The 20656-nt window shown below is 52.5% G+C and overlaps 1 protein-coding gene across 1 annotated transcript; it reads right to left on the bottom strand.

Moving 5' to 3' along the window:
* Positions 1–71: 71 nt before the first annotated feature.
* Positions 72–20511, bottom strand: jcada (junctional cadherin 5 associated a). The gene is made up of 4 exons (XM_084703572.1): positions 20454–20511; positions 9877–10325; positions 2826–7879; positions 72–2704 (listed from the first exon to the last, which is right to left on the bottom strand). The coding sequence occupies exons 2-4, from the start codon at positions 10194–10196 to the stop codon at positions 2670–2672; spliced, it is 5409 nt and encodes a 1802-aa protein (XP_084559698.1). The 5' UTR covers positions 10197–10325; positions 20454–20511; the 3' UTR covers positions 72–2669.
* Positions 20512–20656: the final 145 nt, after the last annotated feature.

The raw sequence follows: 20656 nt of genomic DNA, 5'->3' as shown, positions 1-20656 counted from the left end.
GTCAATTAAAAAAAAAAATCTACATTGGACTGAATGTGTGTCTGAGACATCATTTCCACAAAAGACAGCAGAGCATTTACATGCAAGGACTTTATTTGTTAATAGTTTGCAGTATTGTATAACAGTGGCAACTCTGTTGACTTTTCTCTGGGCTCTTTATGCTCATTTGAAATGATCGCAGCATAAACATAAAAGTGTGCCTTCAAAACAAAAAACAGTTCCCTTTTTACAATACTCAAAAAATACCTTGTTCTGATTTAAATACTTGGCTTACGCTTTGAAAATAAAAATATGCATTATATGAAATATAACCATTGCTTATTGGGTAATACTATAGTACCAAATGCAAATATATGCAAATAATCTTTCTCTCTGTAACATCTTACGCATTTCATGCAAGAACAAAACAATATGGATGCCTGTGCATACAAAAAGGCTGTATAGACTGTATGAAAATAGAAAATATCAAACCAAGATGTGCACCAATTATGTTACAAATACCTTGCAATAGAAAAAGGTCAAAGGGAATGACCAGATAACAACAGTCCACCTGGAACAGCGAGGTACAGGACCAGAGTTAGTGTCCGATAACTGGCTACCAACACTTGCATCGCATCAGTTCAAAGCTGACCCCCCTTTTCACACACGTCCCTGACCAGGTATCAACTCATTCCAGTTCAATAGAGGGAAAATACATCTGCATCTAGATTATTGCATTAGTCATTTATGGTATGCAAGTTTATGAGTGAAAATTGCTACCGATGATGTGAATACAATGTCAACCCAACACGTGCTATGCCTTCTCATCTTACCGAACCTAGACACTGTTGAATGTTACAGGTAGAAAAAATAGTCTTTAGCTTTCCAGGTACCGACATATTTATTTCAGTGACATTTAGCTTCAAATGGTTATTGCCTTAATAATGAACTCAGTACTGTTAGTCAACCTTTATTTGGATAGTTCACCTGGTCTATGGATGGGTCTGTACGTGAGTGTATGTAGAGGGTCATTAGACACTCATTACACTATTCCCATTCTGTTAATAGTTTCTTGACAGTTTGAGTGTTTGCAGTTGGTCAGGGGTTTCTCCAAATTGCATAACATGTAATTGTTATGATAACCAAATACGTTCTTACAAATAAAATGTGACATGAGGTAAAAAAAAATCCAGGGAAAGGATAACATTTGATGATTTTTTTTACACATACTGTAATGTTTAACACAAATGGACCTTTGGAACAAACACAGTAGTGTGTCCAAGGCACACTGCAATCTATACAGCTACATATTTGTATTCCTTTTTTTTTATTGCGGGGGGGGGGGGGGGGAGCACTATTGAAAATGTGACATACTCACGTGACATCTCAAAAGTGAATGTACGTGAGCAAATACAATTGCGCGGTTGGATCTAGACCTCTTGCACATTAAAATATATGTTCTTTTTTTTGTACAATATGAGGTTTCATTAACAAAAATAAATACGTATGTGGAATTACATGTTTGATACGTGTTGGGATTGCTCATCCTGAACGATGAGCTCAAACCCGGTATGAAGGGGTCTGAGGGCCTGCATCACCGGCATGACGCAATGTACGCTAACAGCTAACACACCATCGCTATAAGCAATGCAACCCCCCTGGTGGCGGATGCTGGTAACACATGGTACAGATATAAAGCAGTTACTCTAAAAGTGGACCTACGGAAATTCACCTATCAGCAATTTAGCTATTCCAACAAACCGTCCAGTAACACTACCCTTTATTGCATATCAACTTAGTTTTAGCCGACCGTTTATTTGTTGGTGCATTTGTCGATCATCAAAAGCGGCTGCTAAATGTCGAGCTCAGATGAGATTTTGATGAGCTCCTTGAACTGGAACAACATTGTGCAACAGCATTGCTCTTAATGACACTTTCGAAAGCACAGTGTCCCAAGGTTTGATCCAGCCTCACTACGCACATTCTAAGTCTCCATGACCACACACACGTACAAGAATAAAGACTAGGGGGGCTTTAGTTATTGGTTATGCCCCCTCCCCCCCTGCCCCCCCAAGACTACTTCTTAAATGGTTATTCCCAACATAAGTAAGAAAATATACAGTTCTTTAGCGATAAACATTAAGCGACGGTTTGAATAAAACCTCTTATGTACATTTGGTGTAGGGTAACACTGATTGTAACGCAACACGTCCTTCTTATTGTGTTTCTCGTATTGTGTTTTGTTTCGTTTACATTCATATTTCAGCACTGAGCCACTAGGGGGCTGGAGTGCTCTGGAAGTCAATGACATGCATTTACAAGAAAAAAACAAAAGGGTTGAAAACAGCAACAAAAGAAAAATAGGAAGACCATTCGGTTCAGGAAAACCCAGATGAAAGATGCAAGTTGAGGAAGAGGAGGATGACGAGGAGGAGGATGGACAGGGGTGAAGGCCGTAGTTTGGCAGTTAACAGGTTCGTTCGGAGCACCAGGTGGGTGTGTAAACACTGCAGCTGTTGTGTTAGGCTGTTTCCTGTTGGGCGTTTTTGTGTGACTTGTGTGTTTGTACTAAGTTGTGCTGTGAGGGGCCAATAGGGTCGTGACATGACGATGAGGACTTTAATCGGACAACTTGGCGGGCGGAACCAACCAGAGCAGAGCTGGTTGCGGAAGCCTTGGAAGAAGTCGGGCTACACTCTCTCCACACGGCTGGGGTCATAGGAGTCTGGGGAGAAGACAGAAACGTACCATCAGGCCTTGTCTGAAAAGTCACACACAGAGCCATTTCACACACACACAAACAGACACAAATGTCTCAGGCTAAGAGAAGAGTGTCTGGTGCGTACCTGAGACCGACAGCAGTTCTTCGTCTTCTAGCGTCATCGAGCCACAGGGGACATTGAAGCTGAGGGGAAGGGTGATCTCTCTTTTGGCCACGGTGGCGCTGCTACGAGGCCTGGGCTGGGGCTTGGGTTTGGGCAGAAGAGGAGGCTTCTGGGGCCTAGGAAGGGGCTTGGGCCTTCCCTCCGTCTCCTCGTCGCGCTCCTTCCTCCTGACCTCCTCCCCTCGGTTCACTTCCGATTCAGTCTGTCCTCTAGCCCCTTCTTTTTTTAACTCATCCGAAAGTTTCTTCGCCGCCTCCTCAGCAATTTTCAATTTGACCTCTTTCTCAATCTCGTCCTCCTCTATTTTCAACTCGCCCCCTTTCTCCTCCTCCTCCTCTGCTATTTTCAATTCCACCTCATTCTCAACTTCCTCCTCTGCTATTTTCAATTCCACCTCTTTCTCAACCTTCTCGGCTATTTTCAATTCCACCTCCTCCTCTTCTTCTATTTTCAGCTCTCCTTCTTCCTCTTCCTTCTGATCGGTAGTGAGCGCTGCCTCTGGTTCTGTCCTGTCCTCGTGCTCATGTTCGGTCTTCATCTCTGCCTGTTGTTCTTTATCTTCCTCTCCCAGTTCTCCCTCCTCGTCTTGCTCCCTTGTGCTCTCCCCCGCCTCGTTTCTCCCCCAGTCTCTCCCCGCGCTGGCGCAGTCTATTGCTTCTTCCTTCTCCACCTCCACCTCCTGCTCTCTGTCCTCCGTTGGAGTCATCCTCTCCCCGCTGTCCCCATATCCCTGCTGATCTCCCACGGCCGCTCCCTCGCTCTCTCCGTCTTTCTCGCCCTCCTCCTCTCCGCCTCCCCCCTGCTCATTTCTCTCTCGCTCCTCTCCTCCTCCCCCCTGCTTCTCGGGTCTCTCTCCGTCCTCCTCTCCTCCTCCTCCTCCTCCCAGCTCCCCCTCTCTCTCTCCCTCCTCCACCTCTCCCGTTCCTTCCTCCTCCACTCCTCCAGACTCCGAATTCCCGATGCCAAGGCCCGGCACGCAGGACTCGGAGTGTCCCTGTTCCACATGAGCCAGAACCTCCATGACAGTTCGGCCCGGCGATACAACCGAGCAGGAGGACAAGGATGAGGTTGAGGAAGAGGAGGCTAGCTCGTCCTCCGCCAGGTCCCCATGGGCCGCATTCTGCCCGCGACTCATGCTGAGGGCCAGCTCCTGGTCCGGGGTGACGGGGAGAGACAGGGGAAGCTTGCTGGGGGGGAATTCCGGCAGATCCAGAACCAGCGAGTTCCTCTCTCCGCCTGGCGGCAGTTGGATATCGCCCTCTTTCGCCGGATGGCTCTTTTCTTCACGCTTGTCCTCACTGTCTTCTCCACCGTTTCCTGCCTCCTCTTCTTCTTCCTCCTCCTCCTCCTCCGCTGCTTGCTGTCCGTGTTCCTCGAAGGACCCCGCTGTCACTTGCTCTGACTGTCTGCTCACTTGCTGCGTCTCTCTGACGGCCTCGTTGTCCTGGCAGCCGAGGTCTTCGCCGTCTCCTGGGTGTCCCTCGCCATATGGGCTGGCGGCGCCTGGGTCTCCCTGCTCGCTCCCCCCTCCCCGGGCCAGGCTGGTGGCCTCCTGCCCCTCCCCTTCATCCTGGGTATCTCTGGACCCCAGGGCCTCCACGGGCACTGCTATGCCGAGGATCCGGGCAGCCCGCTGCTCGATGGACTCGTTCTCGGGAATGCCCTTGGCGCACTTGACCTCGTAGAGGTTGCTGAGGTCCTCCGCCGGCAAAGCGTTGGCCTTCTCCTGGATCAGCAGGCTCTCCAGGTGCCTGTCGGCCAGCGTGGCCTCATCGCCCCACCCCGGGGTCTCCTGGCGGACGCGGTAGCGAGCGTCCCCCTCGTCCTCGCGGGCGAGGGCCGACTCCCTGGGGAGCCTGGCGGTGCGCGGGGAGCCCTCGGCTCTCAGGGGCCTGCCGGTCTCACTCCTGGCCCTGCGGAGGTTCAGGGTGGGGATGGTTGTCCTCTCCGAGGCCCTGACATCCTCCACCGCTCCGGAGGGAGGCTCCGGCTTGGCGGCGTCGAGGACGTCCTCGCCGCGGTGCTTCACCACGGAGAGTCGGCTCTCCCAGGACATGTGCAGGCACGGGGGTCCCTCCTGGGGTTCTGAGAGCGAGGAGAGGGGGAGGGAGAGGGGAGAGTGGGAGAGGGGGAGGGGGGAGCGCCGGCGGGGCTCCCCGGGGCCCCCGGGGGCCTCCGTGTACACGGTCAGCCCCACGTCCCTCAGCAGGGACTCCTGGGGGACGGGGATGTCCTGCCTGTAGGCTCGGCCAGGCTCTGTCTGGGGTAGGGGGGCATAGTCTCTGGGACCAGGGTGCGAGGGTATGTCTTCTCTGGGAGGTCTGGTGGAGGAGACTGTGGTGGGGGTCCTGCCAGGCGCGGGTCTGGAGAAGGCGCTTCTCGCTTCCCCGTGGCTCGGCCGGTTCTGGCTCTGCTCGCCCAGGCCGGTCGCTTCCCTCGCCGGGTCAACGGCGGCTGTGTGCTGGGATCCCCCGGCCTGGCCGAGCTCCAGGGTGTTCTGGACGGCCTCCTTCAGGTCTCGCAGACACGGCTCTGCGCCGGGCCGCTTTCCAATCTGCTCCTCCATCTCCTTGTTGATAAACTCCAGCTCCTCGATGGCGTCACACGGCCTCCGGTTCACCGGCTTCAGCAGGAACTGGCCGAAGGCTACCTGCTCGCTGGATGGCTCGTCTGCGGGCTTGGGGCCACTCCTCTTAGGGGAGGAAAGCTGCTCGGCTCCCCCTACAGGCCCGGAGGACGGGGTTGGGAGAGACTGGGGCTGGCCCGAGCCTGGAGAGGGTAAAGGCGGCATCTGGGAGGTACCAGCTGGAGGTAGAGACAGGGGCTGAGCTAGGCTGATACTGAGGCGGGAGAAGGCGCTATTGCTGGAGGGGTGGAGGTTCTTCTGGCCTGCCATGGAGTAGGAGCCGTAGGAGCCAGCGCCGCAGTCTGTCCCCATGCCACCGTCGGCGGGGATCTCTGAGGAGGCTGGCTGGCCTGGCTCCGGACCCCCCGGACCAGGAGGACTCTGAGGGGAGCTTTTGGCTACCACAGGGGGGCTGACAGTCTGGGTCTCCTGGTTGCGGTACTGGTCCCCGGGCCACGAGCCGGCGTAGCAGAGCTCCTTGTCGGCCATGGCCTGGAGCGACCAGGCGTCCACGATCTCCTTCCTGAGAGGGGCTCTCTTCGAGTTCCTCATGCAGTAGGAGCTGCTGGTGCTGATGTGGGGGAGGGGGTGGGGCTTGAGGGACATCTCGGTCAGGGATTGGCTGCGGAGGCTTTGGCTGTTCCGCGGTCGGCCGGCGGCGGGCCCGACGGCGGCGGTGTCGGCGGCGCCCGGCGCCGTGCTGTTGTTGTTCTGGTCGGCCGGCGGCGCCTTGGCCTGGATCTGGATGGGGACGGATACGAGGCAGAAGATGGTCTCGCTGACCCTCCTCTTGGAGTTCCTGTTGCCGTCCGGGCCTGAGTCCGGAGCGATCTTCTTCACCTGCGTGATGGTGGCCGTCTCGGAGAAGGCCTGTTCGGAGCAGGCGCTCTGCCCGCAGGGCGGAGGGGGCTGGAAGGCTGAGGACGGGCCTTTGGGATATCTGTCGTTACAGTTTTGGTCGGTCGCTGGGAAGTTGTTGTTCTCAGTGGTTTTGTGCAAATCGCCGTGGGGCCACCTGTTCTGGTTGCCGTCGTGGTCGCCCGGGGACGGCGGGCCGGGCGGCGGGAAGGGGCTGGCGCGGTGCCCCAGGGGCGGGGGCAGGAAGGCACTGTCGTCTGACTGGGAGGAGGGCGGGGGCTCGGACACGGTGACGCTGGGAAGCTCGGTGTTGCGGACGTGCCGGACCTTGTCGGCGTCCGCGAGGGAGTTGCCGGAGGTACTGGCTGAGATGTGGCGGACGCGGGGGTCGTCGAAGGGGATGTACTGGACCACTCCGGGCGGCTGGGGGCTGTAGCCGGGGTACAGCTTCCTTCTGCTGGGGAGGTGGGCCCACTCCCTCTGGGGGTCGGGCCAGGAGCCCCCTGGGTGTCTGGTGTACCAGTGAACTCCGTCTGGCGCCACCTGCTGGTACACCACCTCCCCTCTGTACCTGTAGCCCACAGGGATTTCACCAAAGGGTCCCCTATGTCCCCCTCTCAGGACTGGGGCTCTCTTATAAGACGGGGGAGGATTGTAGCCTGGAGGCTCCACACCAGACCCCCCCGACTCCTGTGCAAAGTAGTCCAGTCGGGGGTCGCCTGACCTGGGATTGGGGATGGGGGTTCTGTCCCTGGCCTGGGGAGCTGGGCTGTCCCCAGACAACATCTCACAGCTACCCCGGGTCTGTTGGTGCACCTCGTAGGAGGGGGGGCGGAGCGGCCGGGAAAAGCGGGGCTTTGGTGTGACGGCGGCCTGGTTGGCACTGGCCGGACGGCTGATCTCAAAGTGCCGCCGGCCGTAAGGGTCGTGGCTGCTGGGTTGGCCAGGGTGGCCGTTGACCCTCCTGTAGAGGTTGTGACCCGAGCCAGACACATCCACGTACTGCAGGCTGTCCGGCGGCAGCATGCGGGGCAGCGACTGGGACTTGGCTTTGGTCCTGGGCAGGACGGCGCCATCTGGCGTGCGGGCGTGGTTCCGCATCTGCTCCCGAGCCCACTTCTCGGCCTCGCAGTCGGACATCTGGCGGCCAAAGCTGGAGGCGGGGCGCCACTCGTCCGTGCCCAGGCTCTGGCACTTCCTCTCGGCCGCCATCCGCCACTGGTGGAGGGCGGCCTCCCTCTCTCTGGAGCGGGCCTGCGCCTGGGCCTGGGCCTTGGCCTGAACCTGGGCTTGGTTGGCCCAGATCTGCCTCTCTGTCTGGCGCTCCTCCGTAGGTGCATCCTGCCCTCTCTGCTGCTGCCCATCGGTTCTGCTGTAACCCCCTCCTCCTCCCCCTCCCCCTCTGGGCTCTCTGAAGTCGGCGTAGTCCAGCAGAACAGAGAAGTCTTGGCCTCTCCTCCTCCAGTAGGCCACGTCTCGTTCTCTGGGTGCTCTGGACTGGGGGTACACACCCCTGGGCCCGTCACAGAACCTGAACACACACAGACGGGCCAAACATCAGCTTTCGTCGTGTTCAGTGGAACACAGTTGTCAGCTGTCTTTGACACAATCAAATTCTACAATTGACAGTACTTTTTGTTTTTGTCAGACCACAACATGCTAGTATTTTAGACGAATACAATGTTATTCAGCTTGTCATCTTATAGCTTGTATGCCTGGTTGCAAGTGTAGCTCTGTTGCGATTCTTGCTAAAACCGTTAGGAGGCGCCAGCTCACCACAAGTGGAAAATCATAATTTTGACGTGTGACAGTCTGCACACATTCTGGATCGCCACACCGTGAGATATCGGGCATTTGTCCTTCAAAACAGACAAAGCGATCGTAATGCGGACGGCTTAAAGTCCTAAGCCAACCTCCTCTGAAACGCCATTATATCCGTCCCAGCAGACCAAACTGGCTGACCAACGAGGAAACCTGACTACTGCGTGCGGGGGGGAGGGGGGGCGGGGCTGTCTCCATACTGTGTCCAGCTCTGTGGACCTCTTCACCACGACACAGCGAGGGTCCCTGCGTCGAGAGGCTCGCCGGGCTATTTCTGTCTGCTTGGAGAGAGTGAGTGACAGGGACGTCAACAAACCAGCACGTGGCCCCCCTCCTCGGGCCGAGCGCTCCTGCCCTGTCATGCGTGGGTCCGACACAGACATACGCCCGGGTGAACCGTACCGTGATCATCACTTACGTTGGGATTGTGGCTCGTGCAGTGCAGTTGCGCCCGCCAATCGTTAGCCTCGATCGCTGTGAGCAGCCATGATGTGATGGGCTGACTGACTGAAGGGAGCTTGATTTCTTTCTTATTCAATTAAGCTGCCGGGCAAACTGACTTGAGGCACTTGAGGCAGAATATGACCACGGATGCCTAACCAAGTAGGGACAACGTTATAGGCGAGGCCAATATCCCAATACAGCCGTCAATGTTGTTCAAGGTCAAATGACTGTTTGAAGGCTTGTACACACACTGATGTCACTATCTCTTTGGCAGGCTGGATGCTAAACAAAGACAAGGTAGTCGACGGGCCCATCTAACTGTGTGGACACGCGAGCATCTGTATTGACTCTGTGTCTCCGAGTCCACAAATCCCAAACCACGACTGGCTCCACTGGCCTGCCCGTCGACGAGATGACATCACAGAGCAGAGCGTGTCGCTAGGCAAATCACAGGCTTCGCTGCGAAAAGACCGACTTGAAAAAGGTTTCAATTGCATAACTCCTGGCAGAACTAAAAATAGCCGCGTCTCAATATACATATTTAAATGCTGCTGTGTTTCCATTATTAATGGGAATGTGTTATATAAGAAAGTGTAACTCGCTGCAGCGACAGAGAGGGCTATCGATCATGCTCTGGGGGGGGGGTTTCTCCTCGCACCTCCGTAAGTGTGTGTGCGAGCGTGCGTGCATGTGCAAATCCAGGCATGCTCGAAAGGGGCGCTGGCTGAGTGTGTTTACAACAACAGTGAAGTCCCATGTGTCAGATGAAGCCTCCAGTAGCATTCTACCTCTTCCCTTTCCCCTGCCTTAACTGAGGAGGGAGGGAGGGAGGGAGGGAGGGAGGGAGGGAGGGAGGGAGGGAGGGAGGGAGGGAGGGAGGGAGGGAGGGAGGGAGGGAGGGAGGGAGGGAGGGAGGGAGGGAGGGAGGGAGGGAGGGAGGGAGGGAAAAAACAGGGGGGAAGCGGAGGGAAGAAGCTCAGGAGAGAGAGAGAGAGAGAGAGAGAGAGAGAGAGAGAGAGAGAGAGAGAGAGAGAGAGAGAGAGAGAGAGAGAGAGCAGTGTGAGGAGGTTCACTAAGTGGTGCAACATCCTTGATGCAGAGGACCTTGACTTGAGGTCTGTCTTCACTACCTTGTGGCCACATCACAACAACAGCATATTAGAGAGGTCAATAAATAACAAAAGAATGAAACCTTCACCCAGGAGGCAACACAACAAAGACGACACCCCCCCCAAAAAACAACAACAACACACAATCACTCACCCGCTATCGGACGTCATAGAATCCCCCAGCGACTGCGTGTCTCCATGGTTATTGCCGGGCTGATTTCTGTCACGGCACTCGTTGTCGTTGGGGGGGTACCCCCTGGACCCGTACGGATCCCCGTCCCGCCCGAACCCGTTCACTGGCCCGTGGCCGAGCCTGTTCTCCAGGACTTCCCGCCGGCAGTCGCTGTGGCGGCCGCCGTCGTAGGCCGGGGGTGAGGGCGAGGGGGCGTCGGGGGCAGGGGTGGGGGCGGGCGTCGGGGCGGGGGTGGGCAGCTTGTATCCGTGGGATATGAGCAGGTCCTCCACGCTGTACATGGTGGCATTGGTTTGGCTGGTGTGTTGGTCTGTGTCAGGTGTGGAGGGACGGGGGCTGCGACGGGGTCGGCCTCTTCCCCTACGAGCGGTGGCGGGCACCTCGGCACAGCTGCACCGCTGAGGCCATCACTGGGAGGAAGGGAGGGAGGGAGGGAGAGAGAAAGAGAGAGAGAGCAAAAGCGAGAGCGAGAGAGAGAGAGGGGAAAAGAGAGAGAGAGATATTGTTTCGATCGTCATCACTCCTCATTCCTAACTCTTCGTGTCCCGTCTCGCTCTCTGTTGGACGGTCTGAAGGAGAACAAAAGCAGCCCCCCCCCGCCTTTTCAATCCTCCATGACAAACCGCTCTCTCCTCCGCCGCCTCAGACCCCACCCCCCCTTCTCCCCCTCCCATCTCGTCTCTCCTCTCCTTGTTCTCTCCTCCTCCTTTTCCCTCCCTTCCTCTTCCCCCCGCCTGCGCTCCTCGTCTCTCTGCATCCCGCAACGAGGCGCTTTCCGTGAGCTGAGACAGCAACCTCACCCCACCCCTGCTCGCTGGGGAGAGGGGAGGGGGGGTGGGGGAGGTACTGTAAACTAAAAACAAGCCGCAAATGAATCTATATCATCACTCCTCCTGCTGTTAAGGGGCTCCTGCCCCTTAACAGCAGTGTCCTGGCTGACAGGGCTGCTGTGGCGGGATGGACCAGACAGAGGCAGGCTGGAGTCACGGGAATCTCCCTGTGGACCTGTAGCCTCTGGCGCCGCTTCTTAGCACACGTTCAGTCTCCTCTCGCAGTTACTGGAGCGTGCTGAATGTCCAGCGTCTGGAGGGAGACGAGTGGCAGGTACTAGAGGGTGGAGGGGGGGGGGCTAGCCAGGCTGGTACCAGAGAGTCGAGGGGGGCTAAGCTAGCAAGCCTGTGGTAGGTTCCAGAGGGTGGAGGAGAGCTAGCCAAGCCAGCTAGATCGGGGTCGGTAACAGAGGGTGGAGGGGGGCTAGGCTAGGTATTAGAGGGTGGAGGGACCAAGGCTAACTATCCTGGGTTAAGAAACAGTGGGTGGAGGAGGGATAGCTAGCTTTGCTAGGTTGGGATAGGTACTACCAGAGGGCGGATGAGGCTAGCCTTGCTAAGCTGGGATAGATACTACCAGAGGGTGGATGAGGCTAGCCTTGCTAGGCTGGGATAGGTACTACCAGAGGGTGGATGAGGCTTGGCAAGCTCCTAATGGGCTAATCAACATTTGCAGGGCTCTTCTCTCCTTTTTCTCCTCTCCTTTTTCTTTCCTCTCCAACTATTCTTTTTTCTTTCTTTCCTTCACCATCCATCTATTATTTCCATCCAACCATCCTTCCTCCTCCTCAGTTCCTGATGGTGAGGTATCCAGCCAGCCACACACAGGCTCAGGGAGGTTGTAGGCATCCGTCTAAAAAAAAACTGCCAGTAAGTGATTATTCTGTTTGTTTTGTAGAGGCCAGGGTAAACTGATGTTTACTACATCCCCACAGCAGATGCCACAGCACTGCTACTGCATAGCTCTGTCCCACATAGAGACTAACCAACGACAAGACTAAGCCCCTTAGGGATGGCAACAGAATTTACATAGGCCTAGTAACTGAAACCTACGCTTCAGTTACCAAATCAGAACATAGGAATAAAGGAACGGATTTGCCTTGACCTACACTCGAAGCACGGATCAACTTTGAAACCTTCCCTGCGGCTCTGTGGCTCTGTCCTCCACCTGTGTCTAATGATACCGGCTGATTAACGGGATCTAAGAGCGTGAAATGCTGCTCTCTTTGTATATCTGGACCCCGCTAATGCGATTAACTTTCTCATTTAAAACTTTAAACCTGTTAGTTTTGGAGGATCGACTCTCGGAGCTCCCTCAGTGATAGACCTGGCCTGCTTTTTCCAGGTTTAGCTCTTGCCAGCATCTATTTGGGGTAGCCTATCTTTCCCTGTCTGTGCTTGTTTCAGTTCTGGTAAGAAAGTGTTTGTCAACACTGTGCACCTAATGGACTGTCCGATTGGGCCATTGATGAAAACCGCCACACTTCAACTAATCCCATGAAACTTGCTAATAGAAACCAGAGGAGAAGATGGATTCTTAAGTGTCACGGTGTCAAAAAATGACTGATGTGACTATTACGGCAGCTCGATTGGCTCCGAGTTCTGAGTCAAAGCTCGTAGCTGAAGATCAGATGTCACAGCCCTTCCTTCCTGTAGATTAGCACGTTAGCATCTGAAGATCAAGGGCTGTTTGGAAAACAAACGGGCTGTTTTGGCAGTGACATGTGATACTGGCAAGCGTGGTTCAGGGGCGAGTCCATATGCTGCCCCGATTAATGCTAATCCTAATTCTACGACCACCGCTGCCATGACGCGTCGCTCGGAAGCTTATCTTGCGTATCAGTCAAAATGAGGCAGAGGATTTCCCGAAAAGCGTGACCCCTCGTGACCACCCACCCACACCCATCCTCACCCCCCTGGTTTCCCACAGCAGGCTCAGTAAAATACTACTAATTCTCTTACGCAATGGAATTACCCATTTTGATATTGAATTTAGAAAAAGTACCCTGATTCAGGCGGAGGGCTTTCACAAAGGTCTGCTTTGATTCCCACCAAACACAACAGCATTGTGTTGTGCTACAATGTGTAGTTTGTGTGAGCGAGCAATATAGGCCTAGCCATCCTGGCAACATGCTGGGCACCATTCTGGAAAAGTGCAAATCTGGAGCATTTTAATGATTTTCCAAAGAGAAATTAATGAACTTCTTTATTAATAACACATGCATACTCGGTAAGCAGCAACAACAACAAAAAAAGTATAAAGAATGAATAAAACAGAACCACATGCAGCTCAATCCTGACCTCAAAGGCTCAAATCGTTTCTCCACAAAGGTTTGACTGGCGCTACTGAGGTAGGAGACTCCAATCCGATCAAGAGGTGTTTGTTTTTTCGGCGGTCAAGTGTGCTTTTTGGCAAGGGCATGTCTCGTTTATAATTAAATAAAGCATTTTTAGAAGTGTGAGGGCCTGTGCTAGGCGGCAGGCCCGTGCCCTGACTAACGGAGGCTACAACACCAGAAGGCTGGAGGAGGCTGACAGCTTCCAGGTTGACAGTTTGGTGTCAGCTACTTATTCATGGCCCAAGTGAGACGAGGGCAAGGGAAGGAGAGGGGGGAGGGGAGGGGCAGAGGAAGGGAGAGGAGGATGGAGATGAGCGGAGAAGAGGGGAGTGTGTGTGTGTGTGAGAGAGAGAGAGAGAGAGAGAGAGAGAGAGAGAGAGAGAGAGAGAGAGAGAGAGAGAGAGAGAGAGAGAGAGAGAGAGAGAGAGAGAGAGAGAGAGAGAGAGAGAGAGAGAGAACAAGACAGAGGGAGGGGAGATAAAGAGCAGCTGAAAAGCAGTGTCGAGGTAGATAGCGAAGCCGAGAAATGGAGCGAGGAGTGATGGAGGAAGATGGAGAAAGAGAGAACTAGACAGAGAGTGGGAGAGACTGAGGACGAGAGTGAAAGACGGAGAGAAAAATAGACCGAATGATAAAAGAGAGAGTGCCTTAGCTAGCATGTCCTGCAAGAACCAGGCTAGGAAGACACAGGTGAGGAGCTGGAATCAGGATGAGGAATGAGGCTTCTTTCCCTGTGCTTACTTTGAACCAATAACGAGGCCTGGACTAATGTTCAACTAAACACGGCCTGCGGGCAGGAGCCCACAAAACAATAACCATGCATATTCAATGGGCAGGAGGAGGTTCAGACACGCGCGTTTAATGGGCAAAAACAAATTCCCCAAAACATTTTGCAATGTTTAAAGTCAACATCTCTTCAGGATGAGTTGCAGACATGCGCTCACATTCAGACGTGATGTGTTTTTGTGGCGATGACAACATCTGACATTCATCAGTGCTTTGGGCGTTCACATTGTTTTTGGCCTTGGACGCTAAGAGGACATGAAGGAGAAGAGAACTGTTCTGTTGTTATGGGTATTCAGACAGCCCGCTTACTTAAGGTCCACTTGGCAATGTGAAAAATGGGTTATCAAAGTCCCAGGCTTGAATCCCAAACTTCCGGGTGCTTCTGCTGATCTTGGCCTAGGCCTGGTCTCAGTCTCCCAGTGGTCTCTGAGAACCCCTGCATATTGTTCTAAATCAGACCTGGATCTGGCTCAAACCCTAACCAGGAGAGTACTGTGTACGTGTGAGTGAGATTGTGTCAGTGAGTGAGCGAGTGAAGCGCTCATGTCTGTTCTGTTGGTGTGTGTGTGTGTGTGTGTGCGTGCGTGCATGCGTGTGGGCTGTCTGGTCCCACCACAGAGCGCTCTGCAAACAGCGTCTTCATTGTTTGCCTTTGTGACGTCGTCTTCGACCAGTGGAGCCCTCTTCCTGAGGATGTGCGTCGCTAGGGCGACTGAGAGACGAGTCGCTCGCAAGTGTTTCCAATCAGCTCTCACCACCAGGCCCCTGAGACAACAGACAGGGCCCGGGGGCCCTGGAATGACAGTCTAAGGAACAAATGTGGAGGAATGAAATGTATACTGCTAATTCAATGCTGCTATGTTCTGTTGAATAAAGAGACAAGCAATACCTCATACAAACATACAAATACAAATACCTCATTCAAAAGTGACAATGTTGAACGTATATTCCAAATATAACCACTGATCCAGATATAATAACGATGAAATGATATTCCAAATGTATGATTGTGCACCAGAATGGAACTGTGTCTGTGAAAGTGAGAAGAAGACCATGCTCAGGAGAATGGATCCTTTTGGGAGAAGAAGAATGCAATGAGTCAGGATACTGACAAGGGGGGGGGGGGGGGTGCACGGGGTGATGTGATTGGCTACAGAGAATGAGGTCAGGGCCTGTGAAAGCTACTGGACATGAGGGGGGGGGGGGGGCAAGATGACCACACCGAGGGACAATGGGCCTCACAACTCTTTAGAATCAACACCAGGTGATAAGGACATACATTAGGCCACACGAGGGTGGGTCTGTGGGTCTGGAGGATGAGACAGAACCGGTTTCAGGGGGTGGAGGATGCATCCCTTGGAGGAGAGTGTATCCTTTGCACCTGGTCAACATCATCGGACCTTTGGGTCTGCCACCCTGGATGGTCTGCCACCCTGGATGGTCTGCCCACTGGATGGTCTGCCCACTGGATGGTCTGCCCACTGGATGGTCTGCCCACTGGATGGTCTGCCACCCTGGATGGTCTGCCCACTGGATGGTCTGCCCACTGGATGGTCTGCCACCCTGGATGGTCTGCCACCCTGGATGGTCTGCCCACTGGATGGTCTGCCACCCTGGATGGTCTGCCCACTGGGACATCACCAGACCCTGGTACCGCCCGCCTAACTTAGCTGCCCAAAAACGTCTTCTTAAATCGCATAGGATGAGGACATCCTCGCCCCATCGCCTTCTGACCAATCACCTGACCGAACACCTCCCTGTCAGGAGGGGTACAAGACCCGTGTGCCCTGCACAGGTCAGGCAGAATTGGACTGGGCAGAACTCGCTCTCGGATTTCCGTCAAGCTCATTCTCACGAGGGCCCCTTTGTTTTCTCTATTCTGCGAAGCGAGACTGGTGACATCGACGGGTATCACTGATCTAGACTGAGACACACCCGTGTGCTGTATATCCATTGTTTGATCGCATCATTTCTTATCGATAAACTACAAAGAACTTGGTCTGGCACTTCACCTTGTGTTCTTCTCCACCCAAACTACCAGAGCCAGCAGACCTTCCATCTTCCAGGCCCACGCTTCATCCTGAGCCCCCCTGGAACACTGTGGATCTCTGGCGTCTAGGCTGGAGGTCTCACTAGCTACGTCCCGCCTCGAGTGGGAGCATCACGGGGATTAGCGTGATCTGACTGGATTCTGACTGGAGCATGAGATAGTTCTGAATCAGAGCATAAGGTGTGTGACTGGAAAGCCCTTAATACCCTGTGAGGAGTTTGAAGTCGCTCGGCGCTAACCTACTGCTCCGAGTCGAGGCCTCCGTCGAGGGCGCTGTCCTTGCATGCGAGCAGCTGATCCCACGAGCAACACATCTGTGAATCCCGCTCTGCCTCATGTTTGGCGGGTTTTCAAGTTGAGGTCAATGAGGTTGGGTCCTATTTTAGGTTAAAGATAAAGGGCTGATGGGTTGCACATTCCCTTACCCGCTACCCCAGACTCCTGGTCTACAGGCCTATTGTTTTTTTTTTATTCCTTAGGCTTGGCTATCGATGCACATCTATTCCACACCCTTCTGGAGGACAAGAGATTGGCCAGCCCTTCTCACCCCACAGGGTCATTAAGCTCGTACGGAAAGAGTTAGGCTATACAATACACCCACTACGTTATTTTGTTGTCAAACTCCCATGGCAACAGTTGTTTCCCTTTTTTTCTGATTGGCTATGCACTGACAATAGCATGAAGGGTCCATTCCCTTCACGCTGGCTTCGCTCCACAATCTTTTACAGAAGGGCTCTACTGGCAGAGGGATTGAGGCAGGATGCGTTCCAAAACCATGGAGTAACACATTACAGACCACATGAAGACTCACTCACTCCTGACTACATGTGTGGGTCAGGCTTTGATAGGGTTGCTCTACAACTGACTTTGCTTATTGATCACTCCAATTAAGAGTCAGATATGGATACTACAGAACAGCCTTTCACATAGCATGCACCCTTGGGGAAAGTGCGTTGTGTAGTCGGTGTATGTACATACGTATGTGTGTGTGTGTGTGTGTGTGTGTAGACTACAGTACTGTACGTAACAGACTTTGCTAATTCTTCTTTGTTTCGAGGGCTTAGCCTTATTTCGCTGAAAGGAACTTCCATTGACGTCACGTAAGAGATTCTTCGCTCAACTGAATGCTCGGTGCACACCCGGCTCGTGTGGAAATCTCCTGACAAAGGTTGTGCCCAAAGGTGGAGCCAATGCAAGCATAAGTTAAGGTAAGAATACATCTGGGAAAACATCAGAAAGATTACCAGCTGATATCAAAGGGAAATGTCTGTCTGATACACTGCTCCAATAGGATTTATCGTCAGGGGCATCCACACTAGGTCAATCGCTAAGCAACATCTCATACGGAGTACCCATTGCCTAGCAGGGTTTTGTGTTCCAACGACTGCCGTTACGCAACCTGGACCCTAATTATCCCAACTCCAGTGCACACTGCAGGCGAACGCGGGAGTGCTACCGGTCATCAGGCCCTGCACTTCAATAACAAACCTGTCTGCTAGGCCTAAAGCATTGGACTATGCTGTATTTTGGCCCCATTCTCCTGCACTAGGCCCGCTGGAGTTGCAGGTCCTGACCCTGTCCCACGGCCCAGCTGGTCTCCTGGTCATTAGAGCACCATCAAGATCCTGGCCTACCTTGGACTGACAGTGGCTTGGCTTATCAGACTGTGATCAAAGGACAAGCGCACACTGGGGCCCTGCTAATCATCTGTGGACTGGATAGTTACAGGTAGGGTGCACACGGGATGACCAACCGACCGAACCAAACGCGAGGCGAAGGACAGGGGGGTTTGTTTTCGACACGGTTTCTGGCAAATGATGTAATCCGTTTGTGGATAGCCTTCCAGCAGCCGAGTTGACCCAAATCTTTTTTACGATTCCTACTTTTGTGTCTTAGATTAACCTGGATGTGGAGAACTACAATTCCCAAATGCCAAACTGGGTTAGAAAACACCTCCCCATGATCGCAATACCAGCCAGTACTCTCCCTAGGGCTTAATCACTGCACTGAAAGTCTGAAATCTGGAATGAGATCTAACATCTAGGCCAATCGTGACATGCAGAAATGTGGGGGTATCACCAGACATCTGCCCCACATATGGCTGTCTATAGGTTAGTAATAGCCGCTAAATCGCAAATGTGCGCTCAATCGCATGCCTCAAATCTCACTTCATTACCTCAACTTCACACTGGCCAGAGAGCATTGGCAGATGTTGTAGCGGTGGCTGTTCATGGGTGAATTCAACAGCCTTTTTGTTTGAGTGGTTGTGGCACATCACTCGTGCCGCAGCCTGCGGAAATGGTAAACATACTTAAGTAGACGCCCACGTGTTCTCACAGGCCGACTTATTTTGGGGGAAAAGGTGCTGATTCTCAGAGGGATCTCCATCAAGTCTACTGGCACGACTCATCATCCGTCCGGGGTCACATGACCCGCCAGACTGTGACATCGGAGAGGGAAATCCCTGCAAGAGATAACAGGCCGCTGGTGCCAAGCAAAATGGCGGCCCTATTGACTAATGGCGCACGCTCGATTTAAAGGCCTGGCCACGGTATGGGTTTATCACAGGGAGTATTTAACACACACTTTTGTTTACAGTCCCATCCTTTCACACAAGAGACTGGGATGTAGGCTCAGAGTGAAAAGAATTGTTCACAGATATTGGAAAGCAGGCATTCCTAGTTTATGGGCTGTGATAAACAGCCTGGTTCTATGAGAACTACCACACAGAAAGAGAAAGGCTCTCTGACTTAACACGGGCTTCTGGAAGGGAACTTCCATGACTCATTTTGCGTCCGAGCCACAAATGCCTTTGTGAAGCTGGCCATCCCTTTCCTCCTCTCTTCGAAGTGAAGTGAGGAACTTCCACCTTCGCTTCCAACTCCGTCAGCGCTACCCTGCCACCCCCCTCCACCACGACCCTCCCTGTGCCCCTGAGGGCATTCAACAGGCCTTGCCTTCCCACCCCCCCTCCCCCACCATGTGATGCCACCATCACATTCACACATACACACACCCACATATACACACACACTGGATAAACAACCCATCGAACAATGTAGATTCAATAAAACTGGCTGAGTTCAGAATGTTTGCCCACTCAAATGAAACCCCACACATGGGCCTAACTCAATCAAGAGTGGCTATTAACATTAGGCCAGACCATAATCGGTAACCAGCTCAATATTAAACTATCCCAAACTCATGATTTTCAAACAATGGGCTGATTTTGCTCAGGTCGGTGAATGTTAATAAAATATAGGTCTGACTGACATGGGAGCATTGGCCACTAAAGGTATCACATCTGCCCTCTAGAGGACACTTGGGGAACAGCTGGTGAGATAAACAGCAACTTGCTCTCAACCCTTTTAACACGTCATGAAAACCTTCGAAGCTATCAATTTGCTTTTTTAGTGCAATTCACCAGCGATATATAATTAAATTGCATGCAGGCCACCTGTAAATACACACAAGCTCTTTTTTTGACAGGGCTACATTTAAGTCTTGTCGTCCGTACTCAATTAATTTCGTGTCCTTACTGTACATTATTTAGTAGTAAACACATGTAATTTTCACCATGCATGTTCACAATCTATTCAGCCTAATCATGCAATGTTATGTTCGAGATATTTCTATCTGGGGTAGAGAAATTGCACTTTAAATTGTTACCTGATGTATAGTATTGACACTGTTTGAGAACTGTCTCGTGGCTGGTTTTTATGATATTTCTCCAACAGTGGGATACTTTACTGAAGTTTGTTACACAATATAATTACTGTGTTGCGCACTTAGTCCTGCCTGAAGCAACAACTGAGACAGGCAGGAGTTGCGTTTGATCAAGTGTTCATGCAAATATGCTGCAGGTGTGACTGAGAAGGAGATCAAAGCAAGCGCCTAAACTTGGTCAACCATTTGCCGCTGTTGCTGGGGTCATTACTGAATCTCGTTTGCCATTTGTTGGTCAATACATCAACATCTAGCATTTCCAGCAACACAGAAAAACGGATGTTTGTGCTCACTTGAGTTTATACAATTAACATTCACCATGTCATTAGTAAGGTCGATGACGGCTCATCAGACGCAGGTAGCGCATCGCCATCTGAATCAGTTTAACCTTCAACTGAGTGATGCTAGCGGCAAGCGCGCTAGCTAGCACTCTCCCCTTCCATCTAGCGTACTAGAAGTTGAAAATAAATTTTCCAGGGGTCCCTTACATTCGTTGCTAAATCCTATATTGCTCTATCATATCTTGAAAACGTCTGTAGCGCCGGTGTTTAATAGCAATACTGTCCAGCTTTTCATAAAAGCTAGCAAATGCACACTGATGATCAGCAGATTGTCAGCAAGTAACATTAGAGGACCGATATTGAACACCGTCTGTCTACTTATTCAGCCTCCACATATGCTATCAAATAAAACAGCCTTTTAAACCGCGAACTGTCTAATTTGTCGTTGGTATGTCAATCATACGACTAGCCGTATTGACTGAGGTAAAATGCCCGCGACCATTGAACCCAGACACTTTTTTTTTACCTGGAAGATGCGTCGTCGTGCTGCTGTCTCGTAGTTCCCTGCGTTCAGTACCGCTGTAGCACTGGACTGCTGCTGCCGAGTATTTGCTGAGCCTGACTATTCTTCGGGGGCGGCTGCTTGAGGGGCGCAAGCAGATGCTTAAACGCGCCCAATATTTGAGCTTAGGGTAGGGTAGGGGAATCGTTTTTTTCCTACGTGCCTGC

The sequence above is a fragment of the Hypomesus nipponensis genome, chromosome 8 (assembly GCF_054491055.1).
Source record: "Hypomesus nipponensis isolate SF chromosome 8, ASM5449105v1, whole genome shotgun sequence".
Taxonomy (NCBI): domain Eukaryota; kingdom Metazoa; phylum Chordata; class Actinopteri; order Osmeriformes; family Osmeridae; genus Hypomesus; species Hypomesus nipponensis.
This window is presented reverse-complemented; position numbering and strand designations above follow the sequence as displayed.